Genomic DNA, 21,420 nt, shown 5'->3' with positions numbered 1-21,420 from the left:
AGGGCGCGGCTGGAAATAGTAGAAATTGGCCAAATAGAGAGATAACACGCCGAGGGGCCGGCAAACTGTAAACTGGATGGCTAAACTCCCTCGGCGTGTTATCTCTCTATTTGGCCAATTTCTACCATTTCCAGCCGCGCCCTCAAGCTTGGTAGAGGCTAGCCAAAAACACAAGATTCCATAAACCTTGTTACACAAGAAAAGATACCCATATTGGGCTACTTTTACTGCCAACTATTACAACATCCACGTTCCGAAATAATGAAAGGAGGCAAACCATGACACACCCGCAGCCAACATTGCCTACAGGAGACTTGTACCCCACATACGTCACAGACAAAACTTGTCCGACGAACAATTTGACACATCATTTCCATGTGACCGTGTTCGTGCGTCCTGACGGCCGAAATACGCTAATCACTTCGTTCAAAATATTACAGTTTTCAACTGAGAAGACCTGTCTATACTCATTGTGTGACCTGTATATGTGGTGCCCTCTTTACAAGCAGTAAAATGCACCAAAACACATTTTTATTAAAAAAGCGAAGCATCCTTTCATCTAGTAAGCAAACTAATTAACCGGAAACAGTATCACCGTTTATCGGAGAAAAGTCTTTAATCTAAATCAGTCACACCTTTAGACCAAGCACAGGCTTGTGCACGGGCCAATTTTTTGGGGTGTGCGAGTAGTTATAATCGGACTTGTCAGTAGTTAATTTGCTGTTGTACTGTTCGGTTTGATTTATTCAGCCAATTAACGCTTCGTGCGTATGTACATAACATGCCTGAAAAAATGGGGGTCGTAGATCAGAAAAGTTATTAATCTAAATCAGTTCGTACGTCATGCTTCGCACGCAACCAACAAATTTGGGTGGGTCATTTTTAGAATTAGCTCGGTCTATTGTCTGAAATCTACTGTGATGTTTTCTGCTGTTTGAATTTGCATGTTTTTGTCCGTGTTTGCAGAGAGTCATCAGTACTTTAAATAAAGCATTTCGCAAGGACAATGTAGTATTCTGTGTGCCGTCATGTCTAGTTACCATCGGTCCCTACTGTCTCTATGTACCATGGACTACAGAGGACCAAAGACAGGCAAAAATCTATGCGCGCGTTATAATCAGTGCGGCCCAACACAGAAACAGTTTGATTTGATATACATAACAAAACAACTAACTACACAAGAAGCAAAAAAAACTTCAGCACTTGAACAGACGCAAGACTAGTCTCGATCCCGATGACAGTAGCTGGCTAAAAATCTATCCGTCAAAGTTTTAGATGGGCGACAAGCAAAATGTGTCTAGGTTTAACAAAAACAGAAAAAAAAAAGAAGAGAAAACACGTCAGAGTGAAATATTCTTCTGCAAATGCTCCACAAAAAGCATCTAAAATATCTCTGATAAACAAAACCTTTAAGACAGACACAGAAAATGTTCCTCAGGTTGACCGAACTTCCTTGCTAAGACTCATCGCGACAAAAGTGCGACTCTTCGTGTCGTACCGGGTCTGTTGTGCGGGCCGACTGGGGTGCGTCGGCCGCCGCTCTGGTGCAAGAGCGCGCCGGCAACTGCGATTTTTCTCTCTTAAATTAACGTTACAAAACGTACATCAACATATTTGCGACATTTTTCGGCGTTACTAGAAGCAGAGGCACACCCTATAGGACGGCACCCAGGCCAGAACCTCGGAGGGGTGATTTTTTAGGCAAAAATCCATGCGTGCGCGGATGTCATCCATGGGTTGGTATCAGTATAACTTAAGTACAGAAATAGTTTGTTTTGGAATATATAACAAAACAACGTACTACACAAGAAGCAAAAACTTCAGCACAACAGACGCAAAACTAGTCTAGATCGCGATGACAGTAGCTGGATAAACATTTATCCGCCAAAGTTGTAGATGGGCGACATGCAAAATGTGTCTATGTTTAACAACAACAGCAAAAACTAAAACAAGTCCGAGTGACATTTTCTTCTGCAAATGCTCCACAAAAAGCATCTAAAATATCTCTGATAAACAAAACCTTTAAGACAGGCACAGAAAATGTTCCTCAGGTTGACCGAACTTCCTTGCTAAGACTCATCGCGAATTGCGACTCTTCGTGTCGTACCGGGTCTGCCGTACGGGCCGACTGGGGTGCGTCGGCCGCCGCTCTGGTGCAAGAGCGCGCCGGTAACCGCGATTTTTCTCTCTTAAATTAACGTTACAAAACGTACATCAACATATTTGCGACATTTTTCGGCGTTACTATAAGCAGAGGCACACCCTATAGGACGGCACCCAGGCCAGAACCTCGGAGGGGTGATTTTTTAGGAAAAAATCCATGCGTGCGCGGATGTCATCCATGGGTTCGTATCAGTATAACTTAAGCACAGAAATAGTTTGTTTTGGAATACATAACAAAACAACCAACTTGACAAGAAGCAAAAACTTCAGCACTTGCGAACAGACCACCAGACACAAAACTAGCCTCGATCGCAATGACAGTAGCTGGCTAAAATTTTATCCGTCAAAGTTTTAGATGGGAGACAAGCAAAATGTGTCTAGGTTTAACAAAAACAGAAAAAAAAGAAGAGAAAACAAGTCAGAGTGAAATATTCTTCTGCAAATGCTCCACAAAAAGCATCTAAAATATCTCTGATAAACAAAACCTTTAAGACAGACACAGAAAATGTTCCTCAGGTTGACCGAACTTCCTTGCTAAGACTCATCGCGACAAAAGTGCGACTCTTCGTGTCGTACGGGGTCTGCCGTGCGGGCCGACTGGGGGCGTCGGTCGCCGCTCTGGTGCAAGAGCGCGCCGGCAACTGCGATTTTTCTCTCTTACATTAAGATAACAAAACGTACATCAACATCTTTGCAACATTTTACGGCGTTAGTAGAGGCATAGGCACACTTTTAGTGTGCCCAATAGGACGGCACCCAGGCCAGAACCTCGGAGGGGTGATTTTTTTAAGGAAAAGGCAAAAAAATCAATGCGCGCACGGATGTCATCCATGGGTTCATATCAGTGTAACTTAAGCACAGAAATAATTTGTTTTGAGATACATAACAAAACAACCAAGTTGACAAGAAGCAAAAACTTCAGCACTTGTACAGCCGCGTTTTAAGATCACTGGCTTTAGTTTCTCCGCCAAAGTTTTGGATGGGTGACGTGCAAAATGGGTCTATGTTTGACAAAAACAGATAAAAAAGAAAACAAGTCAGGGTGAAATTTCCTTCTGCAAATGCTCCCCAAAAAACATCTAAAATATCTGTGATAAATAAAACCTTTAAGCTTAGACGGACACAGAAAATGCTCCTCAGGTTGACCAAACTTCCTTGCTAAGACTCATCGCGAATTGCGACTTGTGTTGTACAGGGTCTGTCCTACGGGGCGAATGGGGGGCGTCGGCCGCCGCTCTGGTGCAAGAGCGCGCCGGCAACTGCTATTTTTCTCTCTTACATTAACGTTACAAGACGTACATCAACATCTTTGCAACGATTCACGGCGTTTTTAGAAGCAGATGAACACCTTTAGTGTGGCCAATAGGACGGCACCCAGGCCAGAACCTTGGAGGGGGTGATGTTTTTTAGCTAGAAATCAATGCTTGCGTGGATGCATGGATTGGATGGGATCATATCAGTGTAGCCTAAGCACAGAGATAGTTTGTTTTGGGATACATAACAAAACAACTAACTTAACAACAAGCAAAAACTTCAGCAGTTGTACAGCCGCCAAACACGTTCTAAAATCACAACGACAACTGGCTTTTATTTATCCGCCAAAGTTTTGGATTGGCGACATGCAAAAAAAAAAAAAACAGAGTGACATTTTCTTCTGCAAATGCTCCACAGAAAACATCTAAAGTATCTCTGATAAACAAAATCTTTAAGACGGACACAGAAAATGTTGACCAAACCTCCTTGCTAAGACTCATTGCGAATTGCGACTCTTCGTGTCGTACCGGTGGTCTGTCGGGGGACGGGGGTGTGCCGGCCGCCGCTCTGGTGCAAGAGCGCGCCGGTAACCGCGCCTTCTGCAGTTTTCTCTCTCTTAAGGTAATGTGAGGTAAATCAAGATCTTTGCAACAATTTGCGGCGTTACTTGTAGCAGAGGCACGTAGCTGTAGCTTTTACCTACAGTCAGAGCTGCATTCAGACAACTTGTACTTTTTTTTTATTCCAACATTTCATGACTGGACATGGTGACGGCACACTAAAGTTATATCAACTTATTTTATACCGTCACCAACGCAGAGGACAAATACAGAACAGGACAATACTCATTTCCACTTGAGTGAAAGTCGTGTAAAGTGTAAAGTGCCTTTTCCAAAGGCACAAGATCGGTGGCACGTCAGGACTCGAACCCGGGCCCTCTTGGTTCCGAGTCGAGTACTCTGCCGCTACGCCACAAGACCCCACATATAGCCCATACACCTGCACTGCGAAATCTTCCTGCTGTGTCTCCGAGGTGCTTACCCGTCGTTTTTTGCCAAAGTTACGGGCAAAATTCTTTCATAATCGCAGTTCATAAAGCATTGCTCTGTGCAAAGCTGATACCATGACAAGATGACGACAAACTCACCCCATGTTGACACGAAGTCGGGACCGGGAGCCTCTACTGGCGGCAGCGGCGGAGACGCGGCGCGCTGCAGGACGGCTGGACTCGGACTGGCCGGTTTGGGACCGGGCTCCCCGTTTGGTACTGCAGTTAGGCCTCAGCAAGGAAATATCATGGCTCACATCAATGCAAGTATAAAATTTTCTGCCTAATTTTGGAGAGAAAGAAATTTTGTTCCCCTCCGGCGATGCCTTGGGTGTTGCTGTAGAAGTGCGCCTAGTTAGGTAGCATTGACTCTGTAGTCGTAAGAGAGAGACTCAATTTTGAAAATTTTGGGATCTTGTCCCCTCCTCCCCAATCTTTTCCTTTTTTCATACTTTCGTATAAGATTTTGAGTCTGCAGGGGTTGTCATCCATAATTTTCTTTTGCTTTGACTTTCCCTTCGTCTGCAGCAATTATCTTCGTCTAGAAATTGGACAATGGTTTGATATTTTGAGTCTCATTATTTGATATAATGACGGTGGCTTCGTGATAGAGCGCCTTTTGAAGATCACTGATGCTGTAATTATGTCTAATTACCAATGTCAAGGGTTAGCCGTGCCCAGTTCGCTACTTTTTGAGTGTTTGTCGTAATTAGTTGTCGCGGTTGACGTCCTGGCTCTAACTAACTTCAGATTTTGCGCACTTCGCGTCTCAAGTGGTTCTGAATGATTCTGCCGAAGGTGTCACGTGGTTTCCTTAAGGTGCTCGTATGTTTCCAGGTCTTTTTGCTCTTTCCTAAACCACTAAAGTATATTTTTGTCGTCGCTAATTATGTAGATCCTCGGGGCCTACACCTGGGAGGGACGTCTCAAATGATCAGTGTCGTCCCTAAGTGAAACGTATTTTATGTGCCTTTTCTTTTCTTAACACACCGATGATAACTACATTGACGGTACAGAAACTACAGTATTATCACTCACCCATATACATATACAGGGTGATAACAACAGATAATCGCTGTATTCATGATGTCGCGATGAAAACATGCTGAACTTTACTCCTATGATAACCATCTTTGGCCTTTAGTGGCGAGGTTTGCCCTCTTCTATTGTTGTCAGTGTCTGTTGATGGGTGTAGAGCTGATGATGATAAATGTGTCTAGTTTTAATTTTGGCGCCGCTCCTTAACGTACCGAGTGGTACCAGGGTACACCGCACGTTTTGGGTAGAGGGTTGCGCAATACTGGTGTCAAACACCTTGACTTGCGTACATTGACCCTGCCGACATTTTTTTTTTCTATCTAAAGAATTATCACGATACATGGCGACGTAAACAAGCCGACATCTCTGTGCATTGTACGTACGGCGACCTCACAAAATTACGATTTAGAACAACCGCTTCCTTTCATGGGTCCAAGGATAAAACACCGAAGGAAAGGAAATGCGGGTAGTTTACCATAGACAAGAACAAGGACAGAACTTCTAGTTCCCATGTAAGGAAACATATATTAGAGTCTAATATATGTTTCCTTACATTGGCCTTTGGAGTTAGAGAGATTGGATATGCATTTAGAATGAATTGGAAGTCAATGTTTGCAAATATGGCATGCAAATATGGACATTCAATTCATTCTGAATGCAAATTTAGTCTCTCAAATATATGTAAGAAAATTATACCGGACAGGCTGAATATGCGTCCAGAATAAATTGAAGTTCCATGTTTGCAAATATGACATTTAAATATGGACCTTCAATTCATTCTGGATGCATATTTAGCCTCTCCAATATCTGTAAGGAAACGTACATTAATAAAGAAACTGAACATGCGTCCTCAATCAATTGAATGTCCATGTTTGTGAATATGGCATGCAAATATGGACATTCAATTCATTCTAGACGCATTTTTAGTCTCTCAAATATATGTAAGAAACTTATACCGGACAGGCTGAATATGCGTCCAGAATAAATTGAAGTTCCATGTTTGCAAATATGACATTTAAATATGGACCTTCAATTCATTCTGGATGCATATTTAGTCTGCCTAATATATGTAAGGAAATATATATCGAACAGACTGAATATGGGTTCAGTATGAATTGAAGGTCGATGTTTGCATGCCATATTTGCAAACATGGAACTTCAATTCATTCTGGAGGTTGTTCTTGAGTTAAGTTTGGAAAGTCGTGTAAAGTGTAAAGTGCCTTTCCCAAGGGCACAAGATCGGTGGCATGTCAGGGTTCGAACCCGGGACCTCTTGGTTCAGAGGCCACCGCACTACCTAACGATACATGTGCGCCACAGGACTTTACCAGCATTGTGAATTTTACTGTTCAGTGTGGTTAACCGCAAGTGCGTTCCATGTGTTGATTCAGTTAACGTCGCACGGAATGGACAATGGCTTACAGGTAACATCACAAAAAGGCACGCAGCAGAAAGAGGCAAGTCGCGCGACAACCCGTGTCCTGTAGTGTAGTACTTTTCGTCGGCATTGAATGAAAAAATTGCTGCTAAATAAATTAGTACGTCTTTTAGAATGATTAAGTATTCCTTAAGGTTAGAAAGCCTCTGTTTGGTACACATAGGTGTTCTACGTGTTTCTGTTACAGTGATTTGGTCCGTGTGTTTATAATGGTGGTTGCAGCGTCGCCATATTTGGGAGTTGTTCTTCCAGTCGTCACAACCCACCCGACCAGTAACAGGGCACGATGCACACGGGGTGAAGGTCGCACAATTCAGGTGTCAAAAACAAGCCGATACCTCTATATATGCATTTTTATACCTACGGTGACATCAGAAAAAGTGTAAAAAATATAATTTAGAGGGAGGGGGGTTGATCTACCTTTGGCTTCCTCACCCCGAATGTCATATCCTGCGAAAACCAAAGTATACAAAACATGCAGCAATCAATTCTTTGGGTATATGGCGACGCTGTTGTCATGATACTAGGGCTACAAATATATGCTACCAAAGAGATAAGAATATCTAATATAATTCATACATGGGACTAAAGATCCTAACGTCAAACACCACACATATCTCCGTACGTACGGTGACCTTTCCAAAACTGTGAATAGTTGAAACAACTTAAACACATGGCGAGTAGCGTAATTTTAAATCAGGAATTCAGCTGAAGAAGAAAATTATTTCGTATAGCTCCGTAGGTTTTAGGTTTTCTTTTCTGCACTGATTTTTTCGTTGGGTACAAAACATTCCAGTGCACAAAAGAAACCGCGAAAAAAAGCAAAATAACCCAAAACCTCTGTTTGGAGAGTAATTGATGGCAGCGTTGCCTCTTCTGTTTAGTAGAAATCCTTACTGAGAGAGATATGTAGTGTGTAATATTTACAGTAAAAGGCTGAGAGAAAGACATGGAAATGAAGATGCAAATGAAGGTTTCATGGTTTTTAAAACCTGGGAGACTCCATTTTGAATGTAAACATCCTGTCATCCAACCCAAAATGTAACACACGTTCATGTGGACACGGTTAAAACACATAATAGCTCAATTGCCCTATTTAAAACCTACCTGTAACAGTAGTAGTAGTAGTAATAGTAGTAGTAGTAGTAGGCATCCTTCCATCTTGAGAGGAGATGGTAGCAATCTGGTGTTGTGGCCGTGGGTAGAATCCTGTGTGGCTTGTCAGTCCTGTCCTAGCATGGCAGTCCTGGCCACAGTTGGAGACGTTCTGGCGTTTTGTCGCTCTTTCCTTTGCTGGGCATGATAAACAGCACTCCATTGCCTTGTATCAAGACCTTCTTGATATATTGAGACACCGCAATCATAAGGAAGTGTGCACCTGTATACATACAAGAGGTAACTTGTGAAATGTGTGGGTGGAGGGGGTTAATATATCCATTCATCCCTCACCTCTAATGTCATATCCTGCGCAAACCAAAGTATACAAAACATACGACGCTGCTATATATATCATCAAAGAGATTGATACTCAATGCACTGTATACATTAGACTGGGGATTATGATCTAAGAATACAGAATACAGAATCAATGTACAACTTCAGATCGTTTATGGTTAAGAAGGAGAGATTATGCACCTTAATAAATGCTTGGCCAGACTTCCGACGCTGCTAATTGCTTGTGATGGGAGTTGAACAGTGTGCTGGGAGATATTAAAAAGCTGTCGATGTTTACTTAATAACAACGATGTGGTATGGAACCTCGATATGTTCAAACTCGCGCACAGAACTCGTCACGTAGTCTTAGGCCCCTCTCACAGCCGAATTTGGCCTCCTGAACGCTGCCGAACTCCTCCCGATCATCATGGTTAGGAGTATGTCGGGAGCAAGGTTGGCTGTGGTTGACCGGTGTTCGGCCAGGTCGGCTACAGTTCGTCCGCGCCAGCCGAATGTTTCAAACTGTTCAAAACGTTCGTGAGTAAACGGGAGGGTTCGGCCGTGGTTTAAGACTGGTTGGCTGGCGTTCGGGAGTAGCTCAACAGTGTCCGAAACGTATCGGGGTCAAATGTGACTGAAATTTAACTTAAATTCGATCCGATTCTTATAGAGAGGTAGGCGTGGCCTAAATCTGGCCAGACTGCTACAGAATAACAACCAGTGGTAGGGGGAGGGTTCAGGATTTGTGACAGGGGCTTTACTCGGGCGTCGTGCTGTGACGGGCAAGGACGCAGAGAACTCGCCACGTAGCCTTACCCATGCAAGTGATGATGGGATACGAATTCAAACTGACCAATAGAAATGGTCCTGCGAATCACGTGAAGTCATTTTGACTACAGAGAAAGTTTGTCGTACGTGGCAGTCAGTTTGAGTCTTACCTGTCTATAGCGAGCTGCGTGTCGGCCCGCTGTCGTGAGGAAACAGACAAGCAGTCAACATGGGGTAAGTTTGTCCATTCCTTGCCATGCTATGCACCTCGCACAGATCTATGTTTTATATTCTGTATTATTTGCCCGTAATTTAGGTAAAAACTGATAAAAAGTGCACTTCTAAAAGTGGCTTGCTGATGAAGTGAGAAATAAGAACTTGTTGTTCTGTCGTATTAGTGATTGTTGTGCTTACAAGAGTAACAGTGTCCTCTACTACAAATCTCGCAAAAATATAAATGATTTCAGAGAGAAAAATGGTAAAAGTTATACGGTCAGACACCACATAAAATAAACAAATCCGCCCGACGCGCCCAACAGTTTCCTTACCTCAGTGTGGCAAACTTTTTACGTCTCTTTGCGCCGTATTATGAGCTCGGAACAGAATACTATTTGGTGCAGGACTTGTAAGGAACGATTTTGCCCGTAATTTTCGGCGAAAACTGGTCGGAAAGACACTCTGCAAAATAGCTTGCAGGTGAAATTTTAAAAAGAAAAGCATAGCTTTTTCTAGAATTTCATTAACAAGCTGGAGAATGTAGTCAAAGATATAGATGATTTTAGCGAGGAAAAAAGGCAAAAACTGGGGTTGCCAACTGCGCCAGAGGGGCGACCGACGCGCCGCAGCGGTCTTGTTATTCCAGTGGCAATGCGCCAATCCGTATCCCACTCTTGCCATGTTAGGCCCCCCGCACTAGGACGGCGCTCTCACCGCGCTCTCTGCGGCTGTTTGGAGCGAGGACAGAGCGCGGAGAGATCGCGATGGGAGCACGCAGGCAGCGCACTGAGAGCGCCATGAGCGCCGTCACCTCGTTGACTATTTTGAACCGGTTCATACCGTCGCCGTGAGAGCGCCGAGGACGGCGATCCAACAATAAGCGAAGAGGGAATAAGCCATGAGAGCGCACAGCAATCACAGAGAGCGCCGTGTGAGCGTAAAACAATCAGAACAGTGATTTATATCTAAAACATGGCGATCTTGGCGATCTCTCGGCGCTCTCTCCGCGCTTCGGCCAATTTCAGGTCACAGAGAGAGCGCAGGGAGTGCGCAGCGAGAGCGCCGTCAAGTGGAATGGGCTATTACGGAAGAGACTATTGTTTTGTAAGTCACGTATTGCAGCATTTTGCTCGTAGATTTGGGGAAAACGTTTCGAAAGACAGCTTGTAGATAAAGTGAAAAATAAATACATTTTGTCCCACCGTGTCTGGCGAGAGCGTGCCTCAACAACAAACAACGCCGGAAAAATGATCAGACTTTGAGACTGGATACCCATTTATGGAGTCGGATTTTACCCGGGATTGTCGACGCGCGTATATGCCAGGAGGGCTGCCTGCACGCACAGACGGTCTAGTGTGGCAGCCAGCATATGTGGAATAGAGTTTGTAGGCCTGAGTGAATAAAATAATGCATGTGTCTAGATGGCACTCTGATGTTTGAAGAATATTGGCCCTGTATATTTACAATAACTGCCAGCACGCTCACTCTAGACTCAATGGCAAGTTGCCAATACAAATCACACTGAACCGTCCCCCGACCACCAACCAACAAAGATTTGCTGAAAATTGGGACGATCTTACCAGATTTACGTTTTGCCAACCTTTAGATAAGAATCGGATCGAATTTGAGTTAAATTTAAGTCAAATCTGACCCCCGAACACGTCTTGAAAACCTTTAACCTATTCCCAAACCCCTGCCAACCACCAGCCAACCATCGCCGAGCCTCCCGTCCACACCTGAATGTATGAAGCAATTTGAAACATTCTGCTGGCACAGCCGAACAGTTGCCGATCTTCCCGAACGCCTGGCTGCCTTGCTCCCGACCCATTCCTTGTTGGGGGGAGTTCGGCAGTATTCGGGAGGCCATAGACAAAGTCGGCTGTGTGGACAGGGGCTAAGATAACATAGACATCCTGCAACACAGCCCGGGTCTGTAGGTGTTGTCTCCTCCCAGCCAATCAGAGTTCGACAAGTCTGCGAAGGAGTCAGGAATAGCCTGCATCCTGTTATTGTTGTTTCTAAGTATAGATGGGAGCGGGGGTAGAAGCCTGTTTGGTAAGCAAAGTCCATTGCACGACAGTAGTATAATGTATGTATGTATGGCGTCTTCTCTACAAAACAACAATCATGCCACTAAGACTAATCTAAATAAATGTATAAAGTACGAGACAAGAGCCTATATAATTATTTGCGGGGTTTCTAACGATTAGGCACTTAAAATATTGATCTAAATGTACAATCAAAGGGTTGTCACATGCCAATATATACTTCGATTTAACTCGATACCATTAGTATGTATAAAATATATTGTTTTCCATAGACTACTTCCTCTTCTTCCTTCCGTCATGTCGTTCGATGGATTCAGATTTTCTTTTTAATTTTAGGACAAAATGACCAGAAATTGCATGGACTTAGAGTGGTCAAATAAATACCCACTGACGTTTTGAATTTTTTGTTTTATTTTAATTCAGGCCTTTGTTTTTATTCTTACTATTAGACCAATGTGTATTTTGGTCTCCTGAATATGGAAGTACGTTGGACATATGCCCACAGAACTGCATTCACGCGTTCGGCATACACGACTTGGCGATGGTGTTAAATAGGACCTTTCTTGCTTTTTTCAGAAATGTACATTTTTAACTCCTGTGCCTTAATATGCAAATGACCTGACAATTGGTATAGGGGTACCTTAGACACACACTCAAAAGAGAAAATTTTGAGTTGGAGAACAGTTTAAGTTTTTCATAATCAAAAGAGAAAAATTTGCCATATACCACTTCAAAATTGTCTAAATTGATATTTTGTTGCTACGTTTAGACAAAATATGTACATTTTTTTCCTTCTGTGCCTTAATTTTACGACAAAAATTATCTGAAATTCGGTATTGGGTGCCTTAAACATATGCCCTCAAAACTTAATGTGATGTTTTTGCTATTCTCTCAAACAGTAAACGTACATTTTTGGTCCGTGTGCCCCCAATGTTACAGCCGAAGGACCAAAAGAAAGTTGAAATATGCCTAAAGGGTTCTTTTTCATTTGCCATTCTCTACATTGAAATTGTATTACTTGGGACTTTTCCCACTATTTTAGGTCTAAAATGTATATTCTGGGCTCCTGTTCACTAGTATCAAATCAAATGACTTGAACTTCGGTATATGGTAGCCTCCTTCGCAGTCTTGTTGGGCGTCGGCGTTATTTTTTCTGTGAGCGACGCGAGTAATATGCGGCCGCGAGGGACGATTTGCTGCCGAGGGAGTTTTTGCCACGGAGAGAAGGTTTCGCGCTCCAACAAGACTGCTTCCAATCGGCGACTAGAAAGGATCTCGGATTAAGCCAGCCTTTCATAGAGGCTATTAACATGTTCGTGCAGGTCCAATTCACATGTTTGCGCAAGGGTAATCGACACGCGGTCGCCTTTGTCAACGGTTGGTTTTATTAGCCTGCGTTATAGTGGAAGGTTCCAAGTTCTTCCAACAGAGAAAGAGTGAACATTGGTAATGTCACAACAAAGGCATTGCTGTGCATATTTAAGCATCCCATGCAAACAAACCAAGACAAACTTTGCAGTACTATTTTTGCTGGTGAAATGTGAAATTCTTTCTATTACGCAACTTACTGCGGAGCGGTGTGTTACCCTCCCATGACCAGTGAGATCAACCCGCCACCAAACCAACATGGCGGCACTTTGTTTATCTGTCCACGTCCCCCAGCAATATCACAGTTTAGCTTGCGGGTTCCTGTGGTAGTGATCTTTTCAAAGTTTTTTTTTTTTTTCTATGCTGTCACCAAAGTCCTCAGCTTAGCAGCTGGCCGAAATAAACACTTGTTATAAGGGTCGCTGACGGGAAGCGCTGAGGTAGGCGTTCACTTTGCGTTTGAAGTTCTGAAGGTCGCTGGTGTTAACAATGTCCTGAGGGAGACTGTTCCATAGTTTTACTGTAGCAGGGATGAATGTTCTTCTGTGGCAGGAGGTTGACGACTTGGCAGGTTCAAAGGCCGCACTGTGTTGGGATGTAGATAGGCGAGTTTCTCGGCGATGTACATAGGGCTCAGGTAGTAGGCTGTTCAGTAGAATAGGTGCATCTTGATGGTACATCCTGTGTAAGAGTGAAAGGGCCCCAACGTTCCTCCGCTGTTCTAGTGGCTGGATTTGGATTTTATCTAATGAGTCTTGAGGGAAGTTTATGATTTTGATTGCCCTTTTTTGTATGGCGTCTAGCGCGCTAAGGGACGTAGCACTTGCTCCCATCCACACGGTTGAGGCATACTCCATAGAAGACCGAACCATACTTTTGTAGATAGTGGCTCTCTGTCTGGGGCACAGGTATGGAGAGACTCTTCTTAGCAGCCCGAGTCGTCTTCCAGCATCAGATGACATTTTGTCAATATGGTGAGACCAGGTCAGATTTCTTCTAATTGTAAGACCTAGCAGGTCGACTTCTTCCACTTCAGAGAGGATAGTGTCCATGAAACTGAGGTCAGGGTGGTTTCCATGTACGTCTTTCAGGTTACTAACCGTCATGCTTTTGCATTTCGTGGCACCAAAGAGAACATTCCAATCTTCTGCCCATGTCTGGATTTCTTGAAGGTCTTTGTTGAGTGACTGGGCAGCTAGGGTTCTTTCTTGTCGTTTCCTGATGATGTTCACAAGAGATGTGTCATCAGCGTATAGCATGGCAGTGTTTTTTTAGCTTTTCGGTCATGTCGTCTATGAAGATAAGAAACAGGAGAGGGCCAAGGATGGAGCCCTGCGGGACTCCGGCATTGATGGCTTTGGAGGTGGAGGATTTTCCGCTAATGACTACTTTTAGTTCTCTGTTTGATAGGTAGTCCTCGATCAATTTTAGTAAGCTTCCTTTAACACCAATGGCTTCCAGTTTTGCAATAAGTCCTCTGTGCCAGACTCGATCAAAAGCTCTGCTTATGTCCAGGCAGATAAGTCTGCCCTCTTGTCGTCTGTCCTTGGTGTCGTGTAAGAGTTGGGCAACAAGGGTCAGTGCATCTGTTGTCGAGTGGCCAGCCCTGAAACCAAACTGATTGTCACTTATGAGTCTGTTCTTACTTTTCCGTAGCAGCAATGACTATGGGATTTTGTTGTGTGGATAGGGCTCGGTTTTCGGGAATGGTTGGCGTTCTACCGACGGGTTGATCGGCGACCGCTAGTAAGTTGCAAGTTTTGGCTCGTCGAGGAACGGGGCGTGAACACCTCCCTGCCCTCGTGGCGTTTATTGCGGGAAGTTCACACATCCATGCCAATCGCTCCTAAGTGTTTTTTGATAGCCCTTTCTAGTCGCCGATTGGAAGCAGTCTTGTTGGAGCGGGAAACCTTCTCTCCGTGGCAAAAACTCCCTCGGCAGCAAGTCGTCCCTCGCGGCCGCATATTACTCGCGTCGCTCGCAAAAATAACGCCGACGCCCAACAAGACTGCGAAGGAGGCTAGGTATATGGGTACATTGAAAATATGCCTTCACATTTTGCATATACAACCTTGAAATAATGTATTTTGGGACTTTTTCGCTATTTTTAGACTAAACATGTGTATTTGACCCTTTACATGTATGTCGACTAGAAAGATTTCTTTCTCATGCCAGGAGAGGTATATACTTAGGACTGGGTCCCGTAAAATAGACCTCAGCAGGCATCTTTAGAATGGTAACCAGGCTACAATTTTCAATGTTTGGGTCAATGGGAAAAATTTAGGGATCGGCAAAGTAAGTACAAAGGCAATGCAGGTGTCTGAAATGCAAAGGTCACCACTAATGCGGCTTTTATTGTATGTGTTTAACTTGCCATTGTGCGTTTAGTTGAGACCTAAAAACCGTTTTCATATTATATGGATATCACAACAAAACTGCAACCCAAATACTTTTCTAATGTCCTTTCTGCTTTTTCTTCTTCCAGTGTTCACGCCTATCTGAGTCTGTTGTTGGTGATCTTCACTTTGATGGTCCTGCCGCTAGGCGTCCAAGGACAAGGTGAGGAAGTTTTATGTTTTGTAATTGTTACTTCCAAATAAAGTCATCATCTGCCACATCCCTCTATGTGTCTGAAAGGTTCACACAGCGTAACTACATTACTTACCATAGGCTAATGTAAGTATAAGAAAGTTGTGAGAGGGATTTCGATGTTTTAGCTTTATCGTTTTGCATTTGAACTATAATAGAAGTGCTATTTAATCCCAATTAGTGTTTGATTAGAATTACAACAGAGTATCTATAATAAGCAACATTAGTATGCCTCAACATTTTGGTGAAGCCCGTGGGGGCTAAAAGTGCCCGCGCCAACTTTGATGTCGGATAGCGTCCGAACTGCTTGCGCTAGAACCACCAAACTTGGTGACTTTTCCTAAAATATTGTTAACGGGTTTCTAACGGGCATTTTTTAAATTTATGATTAATGCTAATATCATGACGTCATTGACCAAAATCCAAGATGGCTGACATCATAATTAGATCAGATATTAACAGGTTATTTTCCTTAAAATTTCATCAATACTTCCATTTCTTTTCACAAAAAGGTTCATATGAACGTCTTTAGTTTTGTTTCAATGCATTTTAGGCTTTATCTTGAAAAAGAACTATTTTCAAAATTCAAGAATGATGATCCAAGATGGCGGATAGCTTAAATATGCATGACGTCATTTTATGACGTCACCGGTGTTGCTATGGGCGATATATCGATGCTCAATCCACGATGTATGTCAAGCAACTGACTAAGCGTTACCTATCCAGTGCCATCCCCGCAATGACTAAATTACTGAATGAACTGTGGACGTTTTAAATATGGTAGCAGATTTTGTGTATCTATATATGACAAGGACTGAAGGAACTGTAGATATTTTATAATGTGTTAACATATTTTAAGCTGTGATGAGATTTTATCCATTTGATTGATCTTAAAATCTTTAAAGTCTGGCTGTTATGTCAGATTGTGTTTCTTTCAATAAACCAATCATCACCATATATGTATGTATATGGCATTTCCGGTTCCTGTTTGTTAGATGCTAGATTTAGAGTTAGATGTTAGATTTTTGAAAACCCAAAACACAATTCTTTAAGCATATTTAAACTCGTTCTTTATTTTATACTTGCAGGTTGCGCCATTGATCCCGAGATAGGCCTGGGAGACAGCCCTTGTCCAGCGAACAGCGCGTACACAACTGGCACAACCTGCTGTCCTGCGACCTGCCAGGATCAATCCGCCCCGAATTCGTGCACTACTGGCGTTACGGACGGCTGCCAGTGTGATAGTGGCCTCATCTGGAGTAAGAAAAACTGTGTTGAACCAAGCCAATGCGGATGTATCGATCCTGATACCGGTACATATTATGAGGTAAGTTCATTGTAGTGTCACTCTTGTGTGCTACACTGTACGTTAGTCTACTTTGCATGTAACTTCTTTCTCTGCTTCATTATATTTCTTGGCTTCCCGTTGTCTCCCTTTCATGTATCTGTATTGCCGGTATAACCGCCCTTCGGCGTAACACACCAGCTTCTGTATCTGTATAGCCGGTATGACCACCCTTCGATGTAAAACACCAGCTTCTGTATCTGTATAGCCGGTATAACCGCCCTTTGGTGTAACACACCAGCTTCTGTATCTGTATAGCCGGTATAGCCGCCCTTTGGCGTAACACACCAGCTTCTGTATCTGTATAGCCGGTGTGACCACCCTTCGATGTAACACACCAGCTTCTGTATCTGTATAGCCGGTATAACCGCCCTTCGGCGTAACACACCAGCTTCTGTATCTGTATAGCCGGTAAAACTGCCTTTCGGCGTAACACACCAGGTTCTGTATCTGTATAGCCGGTATAACCGCCTTTCGGCGTAACACACCAGCTTCTGTATCTGTATAGCCGGTATAGCCACCCTTTGGCGTAACACACCAGCTTCTGTATCTGTATAGCCGGTATAGCCGCCCTTTGGCGTAACACACCAGCTTCGCGGGCACGCGGCGCGGCGGCAGCTGGCTACATTACACCGATCGACTTGTTACACCTAACCCTTAAACATCTAACTCTAGACATTGTTTAAAGCTATCTAATGATAATGCCCCTTCTGTACTTAGTGACAGCGAGTTCCACTCTGCGATAGTTCTAGGAAAGAATGAATGCTTGAGCACCTCAATCCTTTGTTGATAACTCTGGTACTTGAAGGCATGGCTATTTCTTGTTCTCTTCTGGGCTGGAATTAAGTACATAGTAGTTGGGACACTCACGGAAAAGAGTGACTCGTTCAACCATAGCCTGGTTCAATCTGAAAGAGATTCTTTACAATATTTTTGGTATGAGTATGAGTAGCATACCAATATTTATCGAGGCAAAACGCCAAAGACGAGTGTAGCTGAACCGAAATTAACAACATTTACCTGAAAGGATGTCAGTTACCTCTGACGGAATATTAAAACCAGCGTCCGTACGTTCTCAGCTGTAATGGTAAATGATGGTACATTCATTCTTGCCTTTCGAAGTTAAGAAAGTTGAATAGTTGAACATTTTAGAAATAAACCATGCAAATCAGGGCCTTACTTACAACAGTGAGCAGATTATTATTGGAATGAGCAGAGCACTTTGGACTAATACCTCTGACCGTTTACAGCTTAGAGGTACATATCCAATCTTTTGTCAAAAACTTCTCTGTTACATAGCGGATCATAAGTGGGGGTCTTCACGCTTCGTTAAAAATTGAAAAATCTCAATATTTTAGACAAAATCTTGAGATCTTATGAGACAATCATGAGATTTTTCATGACAATCTCCAGATCTTTCGGAAAATCTGGAGATTGTCATGAAAAATCTTAAGATTGTCTTATAAGATCTCAAGATTTCGTCTTAAATATTGAGATCTTTGGAATAAATCTTGAGATTTTTCAATTTTTAACGAAGCGTAAAGACCCCCGCTGGGGGTCATTATGATCCGCTAACTAACAGAGAAGTTTTTGACAAAAGATTGGATATGTACCTCTAATCGGCGGTTAGAGGCGTTAGTCCAAAGTGCTCTGCTCATTCCAATAATAATCTGCTCGCTGTTTTACATAGTCTTTCCTAAGATAAGAATTTCAGACTTTGAACAATTTGTTTTTGTCTGGGTCTGTGTCTTCGAATCAAGATTTGATGCATTTGTCTGAAATTTGGCAGGTCGGTAGTAAATGGAGGGTACCAAACACTTCAGCGCACATCGCAAACACTATGAAAATGATTTCTTCGCCAAGGATTGCGTTCTAGGAACTCTTGTTGTTGTTTTTTTTGGACACTTAAGCTCCATGAACAATGGGCAACACCAGGCGGGGATGAATGCGAATGCACTTTGGGAGGGGTCATCATTTGCCACCCAGTGCTCTGTGATGAAGATGGAGGTTACACCTGGACGCTCGTGGATGGAGTATGGGGATGCCACTGCACAGGCGGCTGTTGTGGTGAGAGATAGTTTTACCACTTTGTGGTCGGTTTTAATTTGTATTACATGTTTTTTAATCACTGTGATATCTGTATTATGGTATCTTATACATAGAGAGCGTTGTAAGACATATGCTTCCCTTCCAGTTTCCTTAGTGCAAATTGAAGCATCTCTAGTTGCCTTAGTGAAAAATTGATGTAGTTGAGCGTTTTTTTTTTGTTTGCTGTTAAGCCAAATTATGTTTCTAGCACTGCTGCTTCTCCATACTTCACAGGTATGAACTCATCTTGTACCAGGCTTTTGTACAATGACTTTGTCATTCTTACAAGGCATCCTTTGATATTCCAGATAGAAAAATCTGCAAAGCATCCGGAGATCCGCACATCCTTTCTCCTGACAAGGGTCGCCATGATTACCAAGGATGTGGCTTATACACGTTCGCCAAGGACTGTACAGGCAACACCTTCAACGTCGAAACAAAACACGTCCCTTTAGACGGGAATCCAGCTGTTTCTGCTATCCGTGCAGTTTACGTGACAGTAACCATTAACGGCAATACAATTACAATCTCTCTTCTTCAAGACAGAGTTGTACTGGTGAGTGAGTGAGTGAGTGAGTGAGTGAGTGAGTGAGTGAGTGAGTGAGTGAGTGAGTGAGTAAATGAGTGAGTGAGTGAGTGAGTGAGTGAGTGAATGTTTTGCTGGTTCAAGAGAAGATTGTGATGGCAATTTGTTGAAAAATAAAATAAAAACACCATTGGTCAAGCTGTTCAAGTGAATAATTCGGGGGCATCAAATTTGTTCTAAATCTAGTCCGGTCTTCACACTTAAACTCTATGACAAATGCATCACTGCTAATGTTTGAACAAATTTTGCAACGTAAGATGAACTAAGGTTTTGTCTTCACATCGAAGTCAGTTTTACTGTGCTATTTTTTTTGTCTCTTTCTTTTTTAAACAAGGTCGATGGAGTTCGCTATTGGCTTCCTGTCAGCCTGGCAAATGGCGACATCGTGATCCATCTGACTGGAAGGTTTGTCCGAGTAGAGTTGGTGGACTTGTGCGTGGTGATTTACTACGATGGGGTACATTATGTTAAGGTGAGCACATTACAGACAACTGGGATTTTTCATTTTGGCATGTTGTGGAGTTATAAGGATTCTATATTCTGATACGTTGTGTACTGCCAGCTTCAGTCTGTGATTCTCTGCTTTGTGATTTATGCTTGTTCTCCTTTCTGATATAACGCTAGTGCTATGCTACATCTGACTGTCGTCTTACGTGTATGAATTTACCGAAAAAAGGGTCAAGATCCTAATAAGCATCTTAGAAAAGAAATTATAATGCATATATAACACTGCTACAGATGGAGATTCCAAGGAACTACGAGACTGATCTGTGTGGATTGTGCGGTAACTTCAACGGCGATGCGAGCGATGACCTGATGATGCCGGATGGGAACCAAGGTGCGCACGAGAACCAATTCGGAAACAGCTGGCAGACCCAGCCTGGAGTAGAGCACGGACCGTGGGACTTAACGTAAGTGTGATGTCCAGCAGGAGGTTTATCAACATTAACACTTCCGAAAATGTGCATTTACCAGGCACATCCATTGCGACAATGGTTGCGGCGTTATTATTACGTAAGGCAAGAACGTAAATGTTTTCGGTTTTCCAGGTGGAATGTCAAAAGCATAATCAACAAACTGTGAATGGAGGGAGAACCAGTCTTTTAAAACGCGTTTCCATGATTGCAACTTGACATTTTCTGTCCTCTACAGTTGTGGTGACCTTCCGACAGGTGAACCCCCGACCTCCGGACCGTGTGACCAGATGTATACAGACGCGTGTGACGTGCTTACGGATGTGAACGGTCCGTTTGCTGATTGCATTGGCGTTGTGGATCCTACGCCTTACTACGACGACTGCGTCTCCGACGCGTGTGCAAAGGAAAATTACCTTTGTCCGACCTTAGAGACATATTATGACTGCTGTATGGAAGCAGGCGTGTTTACCTTTGATTGGCGGTCGGCCGACCTCTGTCGTAAGTTTCGTTTTCTCAGACAGTCTGTCGGTTGTTACATCCCCATTCCACTTAGCCGCTCCCGCCGCGCTCTCTCTACGACATGAAATTGGCCAAATTGCTGAAATCGAAAGAGCGCTGTGATAGCGCCGTCTTAGTGCAATGGGGGTCTTACAGAGTATGTGTTTCATCGGCTTTTTTCTGTCCAGCAGAGGCTACACAAGCAACATCCGTTGCAAAAACTGGAACGTAGATTATAAATGATTTATACATGACGACGGAATTGTATTTTCTCCTATAGACGCAGAGGTAATCCTGTTTTGACAACTTAAACAATCTATCAACTGTAACGAACTCTTTTTTTCGATAGCTATATATTGTCCAGCAAACAGCGTCTACTCTTCCTGCACGAGCGCCTGCCCTGCGACCTGCATGAACCCCAACGCACCAGACAGCTGTGACCTCCCCTGTGTGGAAGGCTGTGAGTGCGATGCAGGCTACATACTAAGTGACCTGGACTGCGTACCCTCTTCGGACTGTGGTTGCACAGACATTTATGACAACTATTATCCGGTATGCAATTTCATCGCTAATGTGTAAGTGTATGTACTGTATGCCACCGTTCTAATTATGTTAGCCTTTA

General features: G+C 43.2%; 1 protein-coding gene across 1 annotated transcript; it reads left to right on the top strand.

The window, feature by feature from the left end:
- The first annotated feature begins 9,372 nt into the window (after positions 1-9,372).
- Positions 9,373-21,238, top strand: LOC109462621 (IgGFc-binding protein-like). Its single transcript, XM_019759184.1, has 9 exons — positions 9,373-9,377; positions 15,261-15,334; positions 16,453-16,623; positions 18,645-18,776; positions 19,106-19,353; positions 19,718-19,855; positions 20,122-20,294; positions 20,536-20,694; positions 21,163-21,238. Exons 1-9 carry the CDS (start codon positions 9,373-9,375, stop codon positions 21,236-21,238), a joined length of 1,176 nt encoding a protein of 391 aa, XP_019614743.1.
- Positions 21,239-21,420: the final 182 nt, after the last annotated feature.

The sequence above is a fragment of the Branchiostoma belcheri genome, unplaced genomic scaffold (assembly GCF_001625305.1).
Source record: "Branchiostoma belcheri isolate BF01 breed outbred unplaced genomic scaffold, Haploidv18h27 scaffold12, whole genome shotgun sequence".
In the NCBI taxonomy this organism is placed as follows: domain Eukaryota; kingdom Metazoa; phylum Chordata; class Leptocardii; order Amphioxiformes; family Branchiostomatidae; genus Branchiostoma; species Branchiostoma belcheri.
Note: the sequence above shows the minus strand (reverse complement) of the source record. Positions and strands in the feature narration are given on the sequence as shown.